This window comes from Stenella coeruleoalba (genome assembly GCF_951394435.1).
Source record: "Stenella coeruleoalba genome assembly, chromosome: 1".
In the NCBI taxonomy this organism is placed as follows: Eukaryota; Metazoa; Chordata; class Mammalia; order Artiodactyla; family Delphinidae; genus Stenella; species Stenella coeruleoalba.
Window position 1 is genome coordinate 129,491,168 of NC_137169.1, and position 23,507 is coordinate 129,514,674.

The 23,507-nt window shown below is 33.9% G+C and overlaps 1 protein-coding gene across 9 annotated transcripts in view; it reads left to right on the forward strand.

Moving 5' to 3' along the window:
- The window catches only part of KCNT2 (potassium sodium-activated channel subfamily T member 2), a 383,268-nt gene that overhangs the window by 176,080 nt on the left and 183,681 nt on the right, over positions 1 to 23,507 (forward strand). For 7 of the 9 annotated variants that reach the window (XM_079945031.1, XM_079945029.1, XM_079945030.1 and 4 more), the window contains 3 exons: positions 5,194 to 5,268; positions 6,495 to 6,578; positions 9,367 to 9,461. In XM_079945031.1, the coding sequence (XP_079801157.1) occupies positions 5,194 to 5,268; positions 6,495 to 6,578; positions 9,367 to 9,461 (254 nt within the window). Of the gene's footprint in view, positions 1 to 5,193; positions 5,269 to 6,494; positions 6,579 to 9,045; positions 9,123 to 9,366; positions 9,462 to 23,507 lie in introns of those variants that run through there. The other 2 variants (XM_079945036.1, XM_079945035.1) reach the window with 2 other exon arrangements.

Consider the following 23,507-nt stretch of genomic DNA (forward strand, 5'->3'; position numbering starts at 1 on the left):
GCTTTTTAGAGTTACCTAGATAATAGTTCCAAACTTGCACTTTCTTTTATGATAAAAATAAAAGCCTGGTACATCTTAGAAAATCACCTGTTGTCCTGCATTTTTATTGGTTAAGGAAGGTTACATCCATACCAAATGTTGTAGAATGGTTAGATTAGGTTTTATTTATATTTTACTGAATTCTGTCAATAAGGAGAGGAACACAGAGAGCTCTACACGCTTAGAACAGAAAAACCTACTTTTTAGAAACTTTTTTTTCTTTAGGTTACCATTTGGAAGGAGACTAATGCCTTTCATCTCGTTCAGGAAAATAAGATTAAGTGAAACAGGTATTTAACTTAATTTTGAAAGGCATGTGCCTGCCTTTTGGATCTTATTTCATGCTTCTCTATGTAGCCGCATTCTCCAGATTTAGGCTTTCTTTTTCCACTATAATTACTTTTATCATGTGGATTTATATGATGCAGGCCGATGGGGACTCTCTAATAGCCAATGCAACTTTTGGATAATTTTTCTATCTATTTTTCGTCAGCTTATCTTAGGGGAGATAATTTATGAATGTTCAGAAGACAACCTGAGATCTTAGAATTAAACCTAATGAATATAATCGAAAAGTTATTCGCTTATTTTTAGCAATGAGTACATTGCCTCCCTGTATAATTTTATATTGTGAAAATTAGTCCTCAGGGGGAAATTCCTTTTTTGCTACAACACACAAATACACACACATTAGCTATGAATCCACAGGAGCGTGTTTGACATAATGCAGTTCTAGTTTTTATTGAGGAGCTTCAGGCTGTCAAGGACTGTGCTAGGAACAGAGCAAAGAATCCCGAACTAAACAGATGCTCTCACCTGGACCTCATGACATTAAAATCAAGTGTTGATTAGATATATAAAAACAAACAAAAAAAGGAATGAGAAGGATGTTGATGAAGATAGAAAAACCTAGTGTGGGAATCTGATCTTGTCTGGTGTGTGTGCAATGAGGGGGCAAGGAAAGCCTCAAAACACTCAAAAGATTTTGAGTTAAGAGCTGAAAGATGTGTGTGAATTAACTAGACAAAGGGAAATTGGAAAGGAAGGTGGAGATTTTCCAAGTCTCTTAAAAAGCACGTGCCAAGGCCCTGGCATATATAAGGAGTGGAAGGTCTTAGGAAAGAATGATCTTTAAAATTCGCGGGGAGAGGACAAGGAGAGCTAAACGATTTGTTGCCTTTTGTAGGTTGTAATAGAATCTGTGTTTCGCTGTGCAAGTGTCTGAATTGTTCAAGAGTTACAAAGTGAGTGGGGGTGGCGTGGGGTGAGGGGTAGGGATTGGCACATGAGATGTGCCTTAGAAACATATTCCTGGTAACATTGTGGGAGGTGGATGGGAATGGGGCAAGAAGGAAGGGGAGGAGACCGGTTAGGAGGCTGGAGTGGGATTAGCATTAGAATGAGAACCAGAGGACTCAAGGTCCATATATGAATCAGGAAGTCTTATTGTCAAATTATTCTTGTTTAGCATGTGAAAGGAAGGTGTAAAGAGTTTCTCCAGAACTTTTGGTTTCTGTTACTGGAGAACCAGTCAGGGCAAACATCATAAATTTTACTTTTAGGTAGTCTATTTTATTGGCATAGAGTTGCTTGTTAGTCTCTTATGATCCTTTGTATTTCTGTGGTGTCTGTTGTAACTTCTCTTTTTTCATTTCTAATTTTATTGATTTGAATCCTCTCCCTTTTTTTCTTGATGAATCTGAGTCATCAAGATGAGTCGTCTCTATTTCATTTATTTCGATCTTTATGATTTCTTTCCTTCTACTATCTTTGGATTTTGTTTGTTCTTCTTTCTCTGGTTGCTTTAGGTATAAGGATAGGTTGTTTTTTGAGATTTTTCTTGTTTCTTGAGGTAGGATTGTATTGCTATAAACTTCCCTCTTAGAAGTGCTTTTTCTGCATCCCATAGGTTTCGGATTGTCTTGTTTTCATTGTCGTTTAAATTTTACTTTTAGACATATTACCCACAGGATGCCTTTGAGGCATCTGTGTGAAGCAGTGGATTAGGCAGTGGAGATCTGAAAGAGATTCTCAGATAGAATATTGATCTCAGCTAGAGATACAACATTGGAAGTCATTGGTTTATTATTGACGATATGTTGAAGTTGACACATAGATGAGATTACCTAAGATGGGTATATAGCCAAGTACTCTTGAAATGCTTTCTTCCAGAAAACCTGTTGAGCTTTGTGGCCATAAGTTTAACAACTTATTTATAATTGCACCAGGAAGGCTTTAAACAATAATATTCTTTCAGGGGTTTCCATTTGGATCCAATAGAAAGAAATATAAATGTTTAAGGTCAAAAATTAATTATACCAAGAAGGGAAGAATATGTATAAGATATTTGAAAGTTTCATCTATTCATTCACATGCTTATTGAGTCCAAATGTCATATAAACAAATAAGTTTTATAAAATGTTACAAAGATATATCCAGGTAGTTAGTGGTGAAGGTATGGGGACTGAGACATTCCAAGCAGAGGGAGAAGTATGTGAGCAAAGTTGTAAAAGTATGAAATAGCGTAGTGTGTTCAGAGAACTGCCTCAAAATCAGTTTTACATGTGATGTATCTGTAGCTGAATTCAAGGTGGGCTAGGAATGTAGTAGGTACAAACCAAACCAGTAGCCAGAGTCCAAGTTATGAAGCTTCATATGATGTAATGAGGAGTTTGGATGTTAATATGACGGCAATGGAAATTTGGCATTTTAGAAAGAATTCTCTGGCTTTAATATGGAAGGTAAATCGGAAGGGAACCCAACCAAGTCACATACTAGTCATGAGACTCTTTTACTGGTTTGAGAAAAAATCATAAAAATCAAATTGGTGTGTTATAAATGGAAATGAAGAGGGACATTAGAGATAGAAAGACTTTTGGTTTACTACGAGCTAAACTTTCCAGTGTGCCACAGCTAAGAAAACCAACTAATGTTGCTGTGTATTCGTAGAAAGATCCTGCCGTATGACCAGTGGTAACTGTACTCATACCCCTCCCCACTCCACCCTGCCGTCTTCTTCTGGTCACATCGGTCTCTTTTCCTGTGCAGAATCATTGACATCAAGGAACGATGTACAATGACAAGTAAAAACACAGTAGGGAAAGAGTAAGCCAAGTGTTAAACATTCTGGAAACTGAGTCATATAAAAAACTGATGAAAGAAATGGTAATGTTAACCTGCACAATAAAAAATAGGAGCTTCACATAATTAAAATCAATTATAAATGGTTTGTTGAATAGGTAGGCCTGACTCAGTGCAAGTAGGAAAAGGCTTTAGTCTTCCTGCATTTCTCCTTCAAATCCAGTCATTTTCCTTATGAGCCATGCTCATCAGATGAAGTCTTGGGCAGGTATCTTAGCTTTTTTAGACTTTTCAATCGCAATGCAAATCTCAGTTTAGTACTTAAGAAATTATGATCAGTATGTAAAAATTTAAAATTCTTATCCAGTTTTAACTTTTTCTTGGCCTGGAACCACATGGGGCAGGGGATCATCTTGGGGGCCATCTCCTCTTTTCCCCTCCTCCCTTATTTGACACCAGCTGATTTTGGTCCCTCAGGGCTGAGGAGGCATGGGGAGGAGTGAGGTCAGCTTCTGGGACAAAGTTGCCTTACTGGCACAAGAACAGTCTGCGGTTGGGTTGCTCTGATGGCAGGTCCAAACGGGGCTTTTGTAGTTCTCCTGAGGCCTTTGGCCAAAGCTCCTTGATGCCTCAAGCCTCAGGCTGGCCATTAGGGCTCTGACCCAGGCCCTGGGGTCCTGAGGGCCACCGTCTGTCACGGTTCCATGTCCCCTTAGGAACACAGCCCTCCTGAGTGTGAACTTAGAATGGCCATAAGTTTCATTCTTTAGGGTCTATATCTCATCCGCAGAAAATAAGTACCTCTTAGGATTGGCATAAGTATGGCCTGTTCTCATCTCAACTCTCTTTGTCTTTGCTCTGCTGTTTTTTGATGATGTTTTAAGCATTGGCCAAATGCAGCCCCCATGTCTGAGCACAGCTGTCTGGGTCGTTCACCCGAGCTCTCCTCACTGAGCTGGATGTGGTGAGGAAAGTAACACAGCACCCTTGTATCTCTACACAGAGGAGGTCTCATTGCTTCTGTTTCTTCCACCTGCTCCCTCCTCCACTCTTTATACAGCTTGCAGACGGGTGATGAACTAATGATAACAAAACTTCTTTAGCACACAGATGATTGCTGATCTAGAACTTGCCTTGTGAAGTGGAGGTGTTTTATATCATTGTAATGTTTTAAGGCTTTGGGACCTCAAGAAAAATAAAGAATCCCAATATTATAGCCAGTGTCACAAAATAATTAGACATTACAGGGAGTCAGATTTCAAATTGCCTTACTAATGGGTAGTTCTTGTTTTCATAGACGAATAAACTGCTTTAGGAAGTTCTGAGTTCTTTTTTGCTAGACACCGTTCAAGAAAGTTTCAGGAATGACCTGTTAGCCAGTGCAGTTGCCCAGAGCTGCACAATTAGAAGGGCCTGTGCTTGTTTTAATGCTCTGATGTCACCTTCTTGAAATTCTTCATAATTTGTTAATAAGAGGCCCTGCTAAGAGGCCCTGCATTTTCATTTTGCCCTTAGCCCCACAAATTAGGTAGCCAGGCCTGATTAATATTGTTGCACTATGTGGGTTGGAAAATTAGAATCCAGAAGATTGAGAAAATCCTCCCTTTAAATTTTATTAATCTAAAAACAATGTTAATTCCAAGGAACATTGTTATATGTTTGTGTTTGCGAACTATTTGATATGCTTTAAAGTTTGTGAATGTAATTATTATAGTAAAAAAATTAAGATTGAGTCACTTTTTCATTGATTCTGTAAGGTTTTTTAATGTGTTTTATTTTTACTAGTAACTTTTCTTCCATGAAATATGTTATGATTAAAATGTGTTATATGCAATATTCAAGGATTACTACAAACATTTGTTTTACTTCTTACACTGACTACAAAATTGAGAGGGCACAATTACATTCAGCAAAATAATCTCTAAAAGTCATTGCTACATTTCTAAATAATAATTTGGTATTCTATTAATATACACATCCTTATTGCTAGAGAAATTCTGATGCTGTCTTTTTCCCCCTTTAATGGGATTCAGTTATAATTGACTTTCATTTTTACTCATTCTCTCTTGGAAGGGAAACATCTGGGAACAGATTTTACGAATACCCTTCATCTTGGAAGTAATTAATGCGGTTCCCTTCATTATCTCAGTAAGTCCTAAAAGAATCTTTAAAAGAAATAAGTTTTTAATTAGACATAAAGTCTTTAAATCTAAATAGTAATAGATAACATATTAGCTCAGATGGATGAATTTAGACTTTGTTATTGTTTTAAATCATGGTATTAAAAAATAAATAGTAAAATCAGTTGGGTAACTGGATTGTGAAATTAAGTGAAAATTAATGAGATTTAGTACAATTGCAAAATGAAATGCTTTTAGAAATATATGCTCTAGAGGTGCCATTTTAACAAGTGTCAATATTGTCTAAACAGACCAGGAATTAATCATTCCATTTCTTGTGTATATTGTGGAATTAAAAAAAAAATAGAAACCAAGTAAAACCAAGTATTTATAAAGATTTCTCATGCTAAGAATATGTTTATCTCGAGCTTAACCATAGGATTTCCTAAGTCCAGTTCTCTTTTTACTAAGAAAGTTGCCGTCAGCCAGACAACTAGTAATTTGCTTCTTTATCAAAGTCTGTGGAGGACCAATTCCACAGTGATCCTGTTTTAACTACAAAGTATGTAACTAGCACTTTCCCATTGCAAAATTAGGTCTTAATCTCTATTTGATAAAGTTACAGTAATATCTGTTGGTAATAGGCTTTCTAAACCTTATTTGTTTGAATTTATTTGGAAAATTATGAAAAGAAGTCAATATGATCTGAGGCTGTTGCTCAGTTCTGACAATTATTTTAATTTGAGTGATTTATCTAGAGGAACAACTGGCCCCAGATTGAATGGCTAATTCAACATAATTCCAGTGGAGTACAGTTCCCCAAAGTCAGTAAGAATGTTTGCATCTGCAGAGACTAAGTGGTAATGCTATGAAAAACTAAAGCTCTGTCTCCTTACATCTACTTTTTACTTCCAGCTGCAGGAAAGAAAGAGGTGATGTCTATTATAAACTGTCACACTAAAAGATTTAGTGATCTAATTAGCACATTATAGCTGACATCCAGTGAGGGCTGATTATTTTCATTCTGCTTCTACAATAATTTTCCGAAGAATTTTTCCTTAAGTAAGACTTAGAGAATGAATGAAAAGATCCTGTCTGCTCCTTGCATTTCAATAGTCATATGAGTTTAAAGTATTTGCCACATGTTTTAGATCATTCTATTGTTTTTAATAACTTATTTCTGTTTCACATTTCTTCTCAATCATATCAATTTCTTGCTTTGAGATAAAAGTTTAGTTTTGATTTGTTTTCCAGATATTCTGGCCTTCCTTAAGAAATCTATTTGTCCCAGTCTTTCTAAACTGTTGGCTTGCCAAACATGCCTTGGAAAATATGATTGTAAGTATAAAAGACAAGTGTAAAGACAAAAATATTTTTCAACACTCCATTATTTCTTACCTCATTAAAGTGATGTGTTGCATAACTGTCTAAGCTAATAGATCCCAAGTCTGCTTATACCCTAATGAGAATGAAAAGTCATAAAATGCCCATATTGCCAAGTCCCTTCCTTCATAAGGCCCTATGAGCTGGTAAACAAAAATAGTTCAGATATTCCAAATATCACCAAACCAAAGCTAACTGCTGTTCGGACTGGTCCAACTAGTTAGCCAATTTCCTGAAGACAAACAGCCTTCCCTTCTAAGGCAATCTCTTGATGTATAACGGGACCCCTGGTTTTAAGGCTTCAGGGGGTAACATTGTTAAACTGTTCTTAACTGTAGGTAGTCTCACAGTCCATAAAAATCTATAGGCTTTTGTAAGACCCTATATTGCAGCCAGAAGGCCCTCATGTAAAGTCACCTTTTTAGGCTGGGTTGGGTTGGGAGTAGGATATTAGGAGGGAGAAGGGGAAGCAGGAAAGAAGAGATGTGCCACAGTTGCATTTTGCCCAAGGCTGACCCTGTTCAGAAGGACTGATTTATAACTATGACCAAAATCTCTTTGCTATAATAGACTTGGACACTTATGAGTGAGCTTGCTGCTTGGTCATTTATTCTACAGGTGTTAATAGGAGTCCACTCTATGTTAAGTGCTCTGATAAGATAAGCAAATGATTCAACTTCTTTGCTAATGTCTTCATCTTCACAAGAGAATAAAAGTACCTACATACAGGCTTGCTGTGAGAATTAAATGAAATTATATATACATGCATATATATGTATGTGTAAAATCTTGTATCTGGCATAAACATAGTAAGGGCTCAATATTATTAATTTTATCACACAGAAATTAAATTTGTTTGGAGGCAAACTTGCTTTTCTCTTAAATAGCTTTTTTTTTTAACATCTTTATTAGAGTATAATTGCTTTACAATGTAAATAGCTTTTTAACAGAAATTATGACACCAGTTGTGGCCAAAAGGAATATCTGGATAACATTTGAATATTCACAACCAGATGAATATTTCTAAACATCTGTGTTAAGTAACCACTGGAGCCTCATGAAAGTTCATGACTAAGAAGGGGAGACTGTAGCCTGGGGATGGTTTGTGGAAACATCAGTCTGTCTTAACTGTCCAAAAAAATACTATTTCACTAAATATAGATTGCCTAAATTCCTAATGAAAAAAAAATACTCCAGGAAAAAAAAATAAACGGCTTTGCTAATTTGCATTTATTAGCTGTTGGAAAAAGTAACCTAACCAAGAGAGGAATTATTAGTCAATCGTTGAGAGTAGAAGTAGTGCTTGCATTGTTAATTTAGGATTCATTTTCCATCATAGCTCTATATTTTACTTCTCCTCTTCCTGGTTGCTAAATTTTAATTTATTTTTCTGTTCATTAACACCTCTGTTAGAAGAAAGTAAGAGATGCGAGGTGAAATTCTAGTCAACTTAGTTTATTTTTGTTACAGTTTTGGTTAAATGTGTGGTAGAGAAAGATAAACTATGACTCATTGAGACTTTGCTTGTATTGATGAAGTTATCTATCTCACGCAGTCCTGATATGCAGACTGTTAAAATGTTACTATAAAAAATTTATACAACAGGAAACCATAAAATAAAACATTATGCAAAACTACAAACCTTCCACACAGACTAAGCACTAGTAATAACTTATATTCTTCTAATATTTTCTATGAAAACACACACACACAAAATAGTATGTTTAATTTTATAATTTAAATTTTTTGTCATATAATAGTATGTGGTGGACAGGTTCCTATGTCATTAAATATTCCTGTTCAAACCATTTTTAATGGATGCATTAAATCTGCTATCTAGTTTTGATCAATTTATTTAACCATTTTTCTATTGCATTTTTAGTTACTTTAATAGTAATGGACATTCATTATTTCACGTAATAAATCTTATAATTTTGTAATAAAGATGAACATACATAAGTATTTGATTTCCATCTCATAATTTTCATGTGGTTAGCTTTTAGAAATTATGTTATGGGGTAAATACTAATTAAATGAATGAAACCATGAAGTAGAAAGGGCATACCTTTGTGAATTTTGACTTGTATTACCAAATTACTTTCAAGAAATTTATAACAAATTACATGAGCAGTATTATATATGAGTGCTTGTTTTTTGCATATTAAATAGCAGTGGGTATTATTATTTTCAATGTTTTTCAATTGGAAAATAAAATTATATCTTGAATTCACATTTCTCTTAATATGAATGAAATTAATCTAAAAATGTTCATTGGCTATATAATTTTTTATTTTTATGATAAATCACCTGGCATAATTCATGTTATTTTTCCTGATTCAGAGAATGAGATATGGTTGTAGTTTGATCCATCTATTACTTTCCCCTTAATTGAACATATTATTTTCTGATCTTTTAAAATTAGAATTTTCCACAAGAGAGCATACTCACCGTGGAGGGCTTTTGGGGAGTCAGTGTAACAACTCTACAGATGTTTGTAAGGCGAGTAAACTAAAATTTGGTGCTTTGGTGGTCTCCCATAGTATTATCTTGGTAATATGAATGTTACAGTAAGGTTATATAGACCAAGGCAAAAACGAAAATATGCTGCTATATCCATTTAAAGTATGTGTGTTGAGTATGCACAAGATAGTTGAAATGTAATACATAGTAATAAATGTAACAAAACTCATGAATATGTAGTATCTATCAAAATTTAAAATATGCTTGTTCTGTATTATTTCAGAATGATCTACACAGAGCCATTCAGCGTACACAGTCTGCAATGTTTAATCAAGTTTTGATTTTAATATCTACATTACTATGCCTTATCTTCACCTGGTAAGATCATACATATCAGCATTTTTATTATGTTTTGTTTTAATTATAGTTCTACAAAAACATATAATAAACCACTTTAATTAAGATTTGGCTACAGTAAATGAATAGATAAATATTCACTATAAAAAGTAATGGTCACCTATAGAAATAGAAGTAAAATCCTTACTTCAGTCTTAAGGAAAAAAACAAGAAAGCACGTCAACCATTTGGTATTGATATTTACTGCAGCTCTGAGGTTTTCCTAAATGCTGTAAACAACCAGATCACAAGAATTTGTACTGCAGGCCACAGTTGTCAAACAATAATTTTTCCTTCAAACTGCTGGCATGGGGGTGCCCTCATCTTTCCATAATCTTCAAAGCAGAACTGCTGTTGAGAACACTGTCCCTGCCCGTCCCTGTCTGCCTGCCCCTCCTCCCCCGATGTTCTCTCAGGCATCCAGGCAGAAAGCGAGGGCAGACAGGACAGTGGGAGGCAACTGGTACGTTGCTTTATTATAGAAAACAGTTTTTTTTTTTTATGAACTAGTTTTTTATTTTTTTTAGACATCTTTATTGGAGTATAATTGCTTTACAATGGTGTGTTAGTTTCTGCTGTATAACAAAGTGAATCAGCTATACATATACATATGTTCCCATATCTCCTCCCTCTCCCATCTCCCTCCCACCCTCCCTATCCTACCATTGTAGGTGGTCACAAAACACCGAGCTGATCTCCCTGTGCCATGCAGCTGCTTCCCACTAGCTAGCTATTTTACATTTGGTAGTGTATATATGTCCATGGCACTCTCTCACTTTGTCACAGCTTACCCTTCCCCCTCCCCGTGTCCTCAAGTCCATTCTCTACATCTGCGTCTTTATTCCTGTCCTGCCCCTGGGTTCTTCATAACCATTTTTTTTTTTTAGATACCATATATATGTGTTAGCATACGGTATTTGTTTTTCTCTTTCTGACTTCACTCTGTATGACAGACTCTAGGTCCATCCATCTCACTACAAGTAACTCAATTTCATTTCTTTTTATGGCTGAGTAATATTCCATTGTATATATGTGCCACATCTTCTTTATCCATTCCTCTGTCGATGAACACTTAGGTTGCTTCCATGTCCTGACTATTTTGTAAATAGAGCTGCAATGAACATTGTGGTACATGACTCTTTTGGAATTATGGTTTTCTCAGGGTATATGCCCAGTAGTGGGATTGCTGGGTCGTATGGTAGTTCTATTTTTAGTTTTTTAAGGAACCTCCATACTGTTCTCCATAGTGGCTGTATCAATTTACATTCCCACCAAGAGTGCAAGAGGGTTCCCTTTTCTCCACACCCTCTCCAGCGTTTATCGTTTGTAGATTTTTTGATGGTGGCCATTCTGACTGGTGTGAGGTGATACCTCATTGTAGTTTTGATTTGCATTTGTCTAATGATTAGTGATGTTGAGCAGTATTTCTTCTTTTGGAATGAGAAATGATGCACTGCCCATATGGATTCATGCAGAGCCTTACTAGAGAAAAAAAAAATGTGAAAATCAAAAAATGATGTAGAATGATATGTCTGTTTTTCAACTGAATTATGTGTATTTGTGCTCTGACCTGGATTCGACCTACTGAGAAAGAGAAAAAGCTAATTAGGAAGTACTGCAATAGGAAGAATGCCTTCATCACTAGTACAATACTATTTTTAGATTAAAGTATAGCTATAGATATATGTATGTAAATATAGTTGTAGGTACAGCAATATAACAACTATTACACCTAAGTAGTATGCAATTAATACCTCTTTTAAATGGTTTTGAAATATGTTTTATTCCATACTTTTATATTTAAAAAGCAAACATTTTAGGATATTCCATGCCTTTAAACATAAAATACCCCTTTAAAATGGACACAATGCCATCTTATCATTTAATTTTTTTTTTACTCTTCACAAATTGTTTTTATTATTTACCTAGTAAATATCTAACTGCATAAATTTGAAATACTAACAGTAATGCCTTCTCTTCTAATGTCACAAAAAGTTCTTAATTTTAAGATACATAATTTAGATAATTTAGGAATTTTCTCATTTTACTTAAGGAAAAGTATTATTTAAAATTAAAATTTTTATATACCTATGCACATGCTACTTTCTCAATTACTGGAAAATTACAAAAAGTAAAATAAATGAGTCTAAATAATATGGGAGTCTGTTAAAGTAAATTTGCTAAAGAGGTAATCGAAATTTTAATGCAAAAGTAAGGACAGATTATTTTTGTATGATAACACTTAGTCCAGTACTTTGGTTCTGGAGGCATCCTCATCACAGTGAACTACCCACAATGGGCTCTCTATTTGCTATTACTTTCTGCCTATACATCTATTTCTTGAGTAATTTTTATTTTCAAAGGAAACAACTACACAAATTTTGCCACTTTCTTATGCCACAGTGCTGTGCTAGATAAAGGGCTTTCATGATCTATATGTAATTTCTATTATGCAGTTTATTTGTCACTTTAATCATTTGTGTTTCACTTTTTGTTTTATTTGCAATTATAGTTACTTTGTTGTTGTTGTGTGTATGTATGTTTAAACTTTAGACATTTGAGTGGTAGTTTTGACAGATACTATCTAATGTTAAAACTGTCACCAATATGTGGATATGCGTCTACCTTTTAACGTGCAATTATAATATAGAGTTAGTTTAGGTACATAAAATGTTACTGTTTTTAATCACACGTACTCAATACATTTACATTAATATGTTTTAAAATTATAATATCAAGGATGGAAAAACTGAAGTTTGATTTCTTTGTGTATTCTTCTCTAGCATTACAAGCGAAATGTCTTCATAAATCATGATAATCATAGTAAGGTAGAATAAGTCTTATTCAAATTCACCATTGATGGTTGGGTTACCTACAAGAAAAATATGAACAATGATACATTACTTATGCTGTATCATCAGGCTATTTTACCAAAGAGTTACACTACACATATTATAAAAGACAAATATACACAAAGATACAAGAACTTACACAAATAGAAACACATATATATTCCATTGTGGTGAAATTAGTCATAATTAATTGCTGTTAAGTTGTTTCATAGAGCAAGTCTATCATTGCTTTACCAAATCAGAACTTTTAATACATACATTAAATTTTAAGCCCCAAGATTGTTCAAGATTGTTCCAAGATTGTTCCATCAGCTTAATACTGTTGGAGACAAAGTTTGCTTATATCTTGTTTTCAGCCATTCTCAAAGCAGGGTTTCTGTGGTTTAGTATGGCTGCTTTGCTCTTGCCATTACATCCTAACTCCATCCTTAGGAAAGAAGAATATAAGGCACAACCCAGAAATTGTGTGCATAACTTAGGCTAGATTTGGTCATATACCCACACAATAGCTGCAGGGAATCTGCAAAAAATGTAGTCTGTCAGGGCAACAAATACCCAGTTGAATATTATACTATCAAGAAAAAGAAAAATGCGATGCTGTGGAACAATAAGCAGTCTCTGGCAATGATAAGTCATGAACGTTTACATGTACACTGTTTGTTTAAAACTCAAGGCTATACTAATTTGGAGGCCTTGGGCAAATTACTTATTTATCTAGCCTTGTTTTCCACATCATTAAATGAGTACAATATTAATCACCCTATAAGATTTTTGTTGTTTGTGTTTTTTCAAATGAGGATTAAATTGGATATGTTTATAAAATGTCTATCTAGCAGAGGGCATGGCATATGGTGTGAACACTCCAAAAATTTTAATTTCAGAAGTCCTCTTTATACAAGATGATTGAATTATCACGTGAACCTGCAAAAAGAGATTTACTCTAAAATGTTTAAGCATAGTAATTTGTTAATAATACTATGAAACTGAATCAGGATACCTAAAAATGATTCTAGGCAGCAGACAGGGGACTGACTACATTTTTTTTTCCTTCCAGTTTTATTGGGGAATAATTGACATACAGCATTATACAAATGTAAGGTGTATAGGATAATGATTTGCTTATATACATCATGAAATAATTGCCATGATAAGTTTAGTGACTATCATCTCATATAAATATAAAATAAAAGAAAAAATTTCCTTGTGATGGGAACTCAGGGTTTATTCTCTTAACAGTTTTCATATATAACAGAGCAGTGTTAATTATATTGGTATTAATCCTGATTTACATTACATCCGTGGTACTTATTCATCTTATAACTGCAAGTTTGTACCTTTTGACCGCCATCATCATCCTACAAAGATACTACATTATTATTGACTATATTCCCCATGCTGTACATTTCATTCCCATGACTCATTTATTTTGCAACTGTAAGTTTGTACCTCTTAATTCTCCTCATCTATTTCGTACAGTCCCCAGATCCCCTCCCCTCTGGCAACCACCTGTTTGTTTTCATATATTTGTTTTGTTTTTTTCGATTCCACATATAAGTGAAATCATACATTATTTGTCTTTCTCTGTCACACTTAACTTAATACCCTCTGGGTTCAGCCATGTTGCCACAAATGGCAAGATTTCATTCTTTTTTATGACTGAGTGATATTCCATTATATATATATGTATATATATGTATGTATATATATGTGTGTGTATATATGTACATATTTTTATATGTATATTTGTAAATATGTGTGTATATTTGTATCTATGTATGTATAATGGTATATATGTATATATACACACATATATATATATTCCATTGTGGTGAAATTAGTCATAATTAATTGCTGTTAAGTTGTTTCATAGAGCAAGTCTATCATTGCTTTACCAAATCAGAACTTTTAATACATACATTAAATTTTAAGCCCCAAATGATTCAGGAACTAATATTTGATGAAATGGCTCTGTTGTTCATGGATCTCACAATCTTAATATTACCTGTTTGGAAAGCTGTTGTATGGTTTTAAAATGTATCTTGTCTTCAACATTATGAACATTAAAAAGGACTGTCATTAAGCATTCGTCTATAAAAGACACCGTGCTCAGTGCCAAACTGAAATAAAAATGAGGCTACTGACCCCTTCCTGTAGGGAATGTGCTCAGAATTGCTTTTCCTGTCATTGTAATGGAATTGGACTAATCTTCCCACATGTCGGCTGTGTGCCCCTCCAGCTCAGTAGTGCACAGTTCCAAGACAGCTGGAAATTGTGATTCAGCCTGTGTCTCTGGAACAAAGCAGAGACAACTGGTCCATCTGGTAATTAAGTGCTTGACTTTAGCTTAATTATCAGCATATTCTAACCAATAGTAAGTACTCTAATTTATAATGCATTTGGTGTTTCTAATTTTACACTAGTAGATTTTTTTTGCACCTACTTTGATTCAAATTTTTTATTTGAATATGTATTACGTATTTTCATATTATTTTGTAGAGTTGTAAAGCAAAGAGCTATATTAGGTTAGTGGATATTTTGTGTTTTAGTCCAGTGTAAAAAAATTTATTTTACCTCCTCAGTCTTATTTAAGGAGAAAATGAACCTATTTATTTATTGTTTAAAATATGATCTAGTTAAACATTATTAGCATGCTTAATTCAAAAGTACTTGGGATTTTCTTGTGCATCTTTGATTAATACTTATTGAATACTGGATGCTTAAGTTCTTGAACTCAATTTACTGAATTGACTCTTAAGGCAAAGAGCTACTTGGGAAGTGGACAGTGAGAAGCTAAGTACTGTAGTTTGGAGAAAGTATTATAACATATGGTCTAGCAGTATAGCACCATCATGATATTTGATTACTAATTTTGTTTGGTCACATTTGTTTTGCTTATATTACAAATGAACGACAGAAAGTGCATTTGTCTAAAGATCTGGCAACTGACTAACAGTCCCCAGGCTTGTTTCACACTAGAACAAATAGAAAACTATTTGTCCCAACTCAATTTTGCATACGTGAGCAGCCAAGTTTTAGGCAGTTAATTAACCAAGTAAGCTGAATTCAAATTGAGGAAAAGCAGAATATGGTTATTGAATATATATAAATAATAATTATGTAATTATTATTAATATAAAAATCTAAGAAACATGGTTTTGAATTAAAATTCTGCAACAAATAAGCAATTTTTGAAATACGACAATAATGTACAGTTATTTTCAAACATCAAATACTGAGAATAATGGCTAACATTTCAAGGGTTTCCTATGTGTTAGGCACTTTTCTGAGCACATGTATTAACTAATTTAACCTTTAACAGCTTATAAGATAAGTTCTATTGTCCTTATTTTATAGATGAAGAAACTTTGAGGCACAAAGTAGTTAAGGAATTTGCAAAAAAAGTAAAACAGCTAAGTATATCTATCTTAAATATCCACTTATCTACTGTAAGCTGTGCTAAAACTTCAGGAAAAAATAAAGGCATTACCTACAAATGAATAAGAATCAATCTGATATCCATGTTCTCATCTGAGTTAAAAGTTTCTAAAACACAGTTCACAAGTTTCCAAGAAAAATTGATTTAGAACCTAAACTTTAATAGAATTTAAGCCCTCACTGAATTATGAGGATAATGTAGTTATTTTCAGATATACAAGAACTTAGAAAGTATGCTACCTATGTAGTATTAAACATGTATTACAAAAATAAGAAAAAAAAAGGTAAAGGAAAAAAAAATACGTTATGAGAAGCAGTGGTATATGCAACAGCTACTCATTGGATCTGGCTCTGGGAAACCCCATCTCACACTTCATTTTATCAGAAGTGTAGTTGAAGATTTATCCAAGCAGAGGCAGAGACCTCATTTTTATTGTTCGTGGTGAAGACACCTAGCCAAGGGAGGTTTCCACTTAGAAGCTGGGGTAAAGGTGTGAGAGAAAGCCAGTTGTCATACTGCACTAATTGAGAATCAACGACTTCTGATGGTCTTTAGGACAATAATAGTTCTGCAGGAAAGGCTCTGTGACATTGGTTTTATACCACTCAAGATGGTCAGTTATGTATGAAAGCCATCAACTGATAACCTCAAAAATGAATACACGTAGGGAGTGTGACACATGTGAGGTCTCCTTGAAAAAATTACCTTAGGACAAAATCTACAAAATTAAGAAATAAAATTAAGGAAAATAAAGAAGTCTTGATAAAAGATTTGAGGTAAGAGATAAATCAGTTTACTTGTGGCAGCAGACATGAATGCTCTGTTCCCAAAGAGATCCTAAAATGTCATCATAATAGTAATTACAGTTAATACTTATTTAATGTTTACCTTCTTTGCCAGCCAATTTTTTTATTGCTTTATGTGTAATAAATTGTTTAATTTTGCACAACAACCTTCTATGGTAGGTATTATTCTCATTTTACAGAGAATAAATATAACATTCTTTTAATGTTAAAAGAAACTGAGGCACAGAAAGGTTAGATGGAAAGATAAGCCTTAGTTTATCCAAAGTCTACGATTAGTAAGAAGCAGAGCTCAGATCTGGACCTAGGCAAATTGGTTGGTTCCAGAGCCCACATCCTTAACCTTTGTAATATTATTTGTATGAAGTTCTAGAAGTCATTAACCTAGATATATAAAAATTGTAATCAAACTAAAAACTCAAATAGAATTATGATAATTTGCTCATTTCTATTGTGAATTTTAAATTACTGTTTGAAGTAGGATAATAGTTTAATAAGACATTAAGATGACACTTTCTTCATTTGTAAAGATATTTTGGATTAACTATAGAAAAATATTTTAGCCATTACTTTCTCTTTTGTGTGAATGGTTACTTTAAATTTAGCAAGTTTCTAATCTTTATTTTTTTAGTTTTATCAACAACAAATATGATACATTTAGATAAAATTACCACATATATACATGATTAAAATCTGTTCAGATTATTTCCACTTACCTGTTCATCTGTCTTTCTATACTTCTATGTTTCTATAGAGATATAGATAAGAATACATCAAGTGATTCTATAAGGATATAGGATTTTTCTTTTAACTTTCTTATACTTTCTGCTATGGTTTAAATTTTCAAAATGAATGTGTGTAAGTTTTTAAAATGAAAGTCACAAAAATTAAGGAATTTAAAAAGAGGCAAAAAAATTTAACACAAAATGCAAAATGTAAGGATCACATTCAATATGACTTGTATGATTAATTTCTTTACATTTGTAAAATGATTCTCATGTTAAGTTTTTTTTTAATCTAAATTCCTCACCTTTCTCTCCTGCTTATCCTTTGAGTCTCGACTTTTAGATTGAAGCTCTTTTATGACGTTTTCTTGAAGTTTATCTGAATTAATGGGAGATGCCCAAGCTTTATGTTTCTCAGTGATGGAAAAAATTATAAAATATATAATGCTTCTTTAATTATCAGTGTTTCCTGCCAAATTTTTATCGTATATAACAAAGTTTCAATTTTCCTTTCTTACCATTTTATGTCCAGTATCTCTTGTGGTTGGAAAATATAAGATGCTTAACAAATGTTTGCGATTGATAGAAAATAACATTCCGGGGTTAAAAATCCCAGGACAATATCCTTATCAACTGAAGATACTTAAATATATTGTAAGCTAAGCATATTCAAACCATATATTCTGAGAATGTTCTTTTAAATGCCTTCTTTTCATTTTTGGTGTCAGGTGATGGAAAGAATCTTTATAATTTAACCTTCTATGCCACTATGGTTTTATGAAGACATTCTAGTCCTGTTCACTTGTCAAAGAGATATAACTGGATAGTAAAACTTCTACAACTTTTTTAGTTAAAAAGAGATGCTCTCTGAAATAATTTTTATAAATTGCATACACATACCTCATAAATAGGAGCTTCCAGATAAGTCAAATTTTGGCTGTTAATTTTGTCTCCATATAACTTCAGAATTTACATCTTGAGAATTTTTCTTTTAATGTTAAAATTTGAGAGAGAAGAACAATGTAATAAAATTACTGAAATTATCACCTCCTATGTGATACTAGAGAGCATTGGGATACATGTACTATCATGCTTTTCTCTTCCCATCATCTCTTAGGATTTTTGTTTGTTTGTTTTTTCTTCTACTTCTTTCCTTGATTTCTTTGGTTCCTGAAATCTCACTTTTGTTTCTCCCATCTGATCTAAATCCCAATCCTTTCCTGAAAAGTCTGTTTATCTATTATTTTGAAATAAAGAAAATGCATGTTTGTGCATCAGGGCATAGGGTGGGGTGTGGTCACTTTTCACGAACTACTAAATTGCAGTGTATGTTGACTTCAGATCTGTGGCCTGTGGTATCAGTTACTAACCTTTTTTTGTATAGACATGAAGACAATGACCAGCAGAGTGAGAACTTGCTTTTAACAATAGAAAAATGAGATTTATTATTACTTCAAAAGCAACAATTCTCTCTAGAAAATGTAAAATCCTAACATCTCAAATGATCTTAAATCCAATGGGAATCTTAGGTTTTAGGCAGACATGCTACAGGAAATGAAAATGATTATTTGGAACAATTTAATTGGTATTCATTCAGTAAATACCAAATTGCAAGTTGTGGGTTGATCTGAATGCTAATGTCTGAATTACAAGCATGAAATCAAAGTGTTAGATGCTTTCAGCACAGAATGCCATTGATAATTAAATTTTTCCAGTTAACTCTGCACAGCAATGGGATTCATAGGGAGTGTGTTGATATTTATTTATTTCTGCTATGTGAATTTTTTTTCCCTCTGAAAACATTTCGTTGTACAAATTGACATTTACCAGGTGAAATTTGTGATGAAAAAGTTTACAGTCTCAATATTTCCTTTCATTCAAATTAATGTTTTCCTTATAAACCTTGCCAAAGCTTAAAAAGCTTGTATAACTCAATGTATAGGTAACATATTAAAAGAAGCACATTTTAAAAAGCACCAATTACAAGTGATTAGAAATTAAGGTGCTTTTGTTATTATATTTATAACCTATTTAAGTAAGCAAATCAATTACGATTTTTCAGTCGTTTTAAAGAGGGTAGCATGAGAGTCTGTATTTTAAATCCTAAATAAATGTTGTTCACATTTTGTTTTAGAATTGTATAACACTAAACTTATTTTGCATGGATCTGTGTCAAAGACAGCACATAAGAATGTTTTGTAAAGAAGCAAAGCTCACAGTAGACTCTTAAATCCAGCACTCTTCATGAATCATTTCAAAAATAAACATTTTTCTAAAAGGCAAATAATAATAAGCTAACAGTGAAACTTAAAAAATGTATTTAATTCATGTGAATGTAAATGAAGTATAAGTTTTCAGTGCCTATACTATTTTTCAGTATTGGTTTTTTAATGAAGCAGCCACATATTAACAAAACTCTATATATGTCATTTTAATAAGGTAGGTTGACCTCCTTGCAGGTTGGGGCTGAGATACTTGGTAAGTCTGATGCTGCATCTCTGTAGCTCCAACCATATGTGCACTGGGAGCTTTGTCTTGAACTGCTGCATAAGCCTTCCAAGTGCCCAGGGCCCTGTCTTCTAATTCTAGTTCTTATCATTGTTAAGAGCCCAGGTCCATCACTGCTGTGAATGGTGCAATTTGAGGCCATGACTCACCTGTACTGTCTTACCTGTATTCTCAAACTGTGAGTGCATTCCCCTCAAGGTCAGGACAAGCCACATACTGATTTATGTTACCTGCTGGCTCCTCCGTAAGAATGGTGTGTGAGACCTTGGCCAAAATAGAGAGCGTTACAACAATTAAGAAATGCTCCATTCTGGTTCAATCTGTGCTGAAACTTTTTCATTTTCTGTGTGCCTTTCGCTCAGGTTGGTCTTAAACACAGTTATTTTCCGTCACTTATTAAGAACTTCTTTAATTTCTATCTTAATGACAGCTGTTGTCATACCAGAGTGACTACAGAGTTGCTTTTTTTCGGTGAGCTCTGAGGTGTGCTTGCTCTTTGGTATAATGGTAAAAATCATAAATTGGAGCAATACAATCCTGGGTTCATGTTATGCCTTTTCCATTGATTAATTCCATGACTATACCTTTAGATCATTTATTGTACACTTATAGATTTGTTAAGAGGGTAGATCTCATGTTAAGTGTTTTACTCCAATATTTAGAAGGGTTAAAAACTGAAATCCAACTGAGTAAATCTGAAGATCAAATTGGCTTTCTTCAACAGTTCATGAATCGGGCGCCAGCCCATCTAGCAAATAGAAAGGAGCTCTGAAGAGCTGTAGAAAAGGAAAGGTTTTCAAAGGCAGAAAGAGGGTGGGGAAAGGAAGTTTATTAGCAAAGAGTAGATTGTTTCAGGCAAGGTCACTTTCCCATGGGGGAAGGCAGGGGTCTATCCAGCAGATGACCTCACTAGTGCTGACCAGGTGATTCCAGACTGACTGGTTAAAGAGTACATTCTTGGGAGAGACTAAAATTGCAGTTAAGTTTTGGTTTGCTGATGTGGGGCTCAGCACAAGTGACTCCATTTGGAGCCCATGGTTTCTTTTTTTAACAGAAGTAACACAGTTTTGATGACAAATTGGACGTAAGGTGAGAGAGAAAGGAAAATTGAAGATGGCTTTGAGATTTACATTTTGGGAAACTGACTGAATGTCATGCCATATGTGAGGATAAGGAAATCTGGAAAGGAACATGAAGAGGAAGAAAAAGAGTCCATTCTAGTTGAGACACATTTTAGAAACCTAAGGTAAGGTGTCGAGTAGCCATGTGTCTGTAGGAGCTCAGAGTTTAGGAGAAGGGTGGGGACCAGGTGGTGAATTTGGTAACCGTCAACATATGGATCAGCATTAAAGGCAATGGATTAGAAAAGAGCACCTAGGTACCGAAAAAAAAAAAAAAAAGAGCACCTAGGGAAGAACACAGTAGAAATTCTGATTAAAAACAAAGCAAAACAAAAACCTTAACAGAGTAGGAAGAGAGGATAAATGGCACAATTTACAAGGAGACGGGATCTTCATTTACCTCTGTATCCAAAAGAAGTGGCAGTTAAATATATAAAGTAAAAACTAGTGAAAATGCTAGGAGAACTTGATAAAAATATAATAGCAGCAGACGACTTTAATAAAGAATCATACTCAAGTGGATCCCAGAATACTTCTTATTTTTCACTTCTCCAAACATAGCCCTCTCTATACCATCCAACCAGATGGCTGCCTATTTCAAACCATAGTCAATGTCAGAGCTTTTATAGTACATTTTCATTATAATAAAAGCATTTCTTACCATCAAGCAACAAAGCCTATGCAAAATTCATACATCTTTTTAAAACACCATAAAATCTTTTTTTTTCTCTTTCAAAGTTCCTCCTCATTTTTTCATCTTCTCTTTCCCTTCTCATTAATTCCTTTTCAGTTACTGAACTCCTTAAATTGCTTAGACACTTGTGTTTCAACTGACTTTTAGCAGGGTCATGTATCATTGCTGTTCTTCTCACAATTTCCTGTTAGTAAATTCTCTAAGTTATTTTATGTTACAAAATATATAATATTTTACATTTATATTTTATTTAAATAGATAGAGGGTATTGTAATTTACCCTCTTTCTGTGCTTTTGAGTATTTTGATTCAGTGTTGAGAGCCTCATTTCAGCACTGTCTCCTTTCCCTAGACCCATTGCTTATTCTGGTGGTATCTCCTGCCCCAAGGTTATAATAACTTTCACCAACATTTTGCTATGCAAATGGTATACAGAATATTTCTGATTATCCCTAATAATTCAGGCTTATTCAACTACTTAAAATTCTTTCTCATTCCTGTCTATTAGCCCACTGAATTATATTTATTATAGGCCCTTGTTCTACCTTTATATTTAAGTTTCTGGTATTTATTTTTAGGCTTCTCATTTGCTAGCAAATTGATTTTAGGATGTTCTAAATACCTCATTTGAATTTCATATGAGCTTCTTCCCTCTAGTGTGCCAGCTGGGAAGGTGAAAAACCACTTTCAATCCCCTGCTTTATAATTAGCTTTTATATTGACAATTGAAGCACAGTCTTCTTTTCTTCAAGTCAAATATCCCCCAAGTGCTTTAATTTTTCTCTACAGGACTTTTTTGGTTTGTTCGTTTGCCTTTCACTAAATCTTCTCTATTTTCTAATTATAAAGTCAAGCAAGACCCAGTGCTGAATAAACACAAAGATCAAGATCATTTATATAAAAGCGTTTTGTAAAGTACATGTAAATGTAAAGTAGTAATTTTCATTGCCATAATTTAGGGGACAGATTTTTAGTTTAACAAAGAAATCGTTCTTCTTAGGCTTTATTCCTCACAGGGACATATGCAGCTCTCTGGAGGGGCTTTAGGTAAAAACAGAAATTCTTTGGATTTGAAGGTTTCTTGGTTGTGTCACTTTTTTGCTGTGACTTCAGTTAAATTATAGCTTCTCTGAGGCTTGATTTATTCATTTGTCAAATGGAGACAGAAAAACACTGTATAATCTTCAACAAAAGTTGGAGGCAGTTTTCAAAACAGACATGAAATTGGGTCATTATAACAGAAGTAGAAGAAACAACAAATCAACATAGTAGGGATGAAGTATAAACCTGATATTAAGTTTTAAGACAGCTGAGGTGGGGAGAGAAATGAATTATACTGAGCTCTCATTATCAGAAAAAAGAAAGCACACACATCCCTCAATGTAATTAATGTCCTCTTTCCCTGTTTCCTGCAGAACTCAGGAACTCATTCTGTAGGCAGAATGATACAGAGACAATATATAAGGGTAGATGCACAATGTATATTATTTTTACAAAAATTTACATAATGGAAAGATAGCATTGGTTTTCTGCTTATTGGCTTAGTGTTCTACTAAGCCCCCATGACAGCCTTATGACACTCTGAGGTATGCATTATATCCCTAGTTTGGAGAGGAGACCAATAAGGGCAGAGGAAAGAGTTAAGGAGTTTTGGAAGTAAGTGGGGCTCCAGGAGTGAGCTCAGATTTGTTTGATCATGACCTGTCATCTTTTCTATGCATATGAGGCCTTAACAGGTGCGTGAAAGCAATTCTTTCAGGAGACAATGTGTGGTGGTACAAATTATGGTGCTTGGCAGGGTTCAACTTTATTCTAGAAGATCAATTAGAACACATAGAGAGTGGAAAGATCATTTGTACTTTCACCTAACTTTCTCCAACATAAATTTTT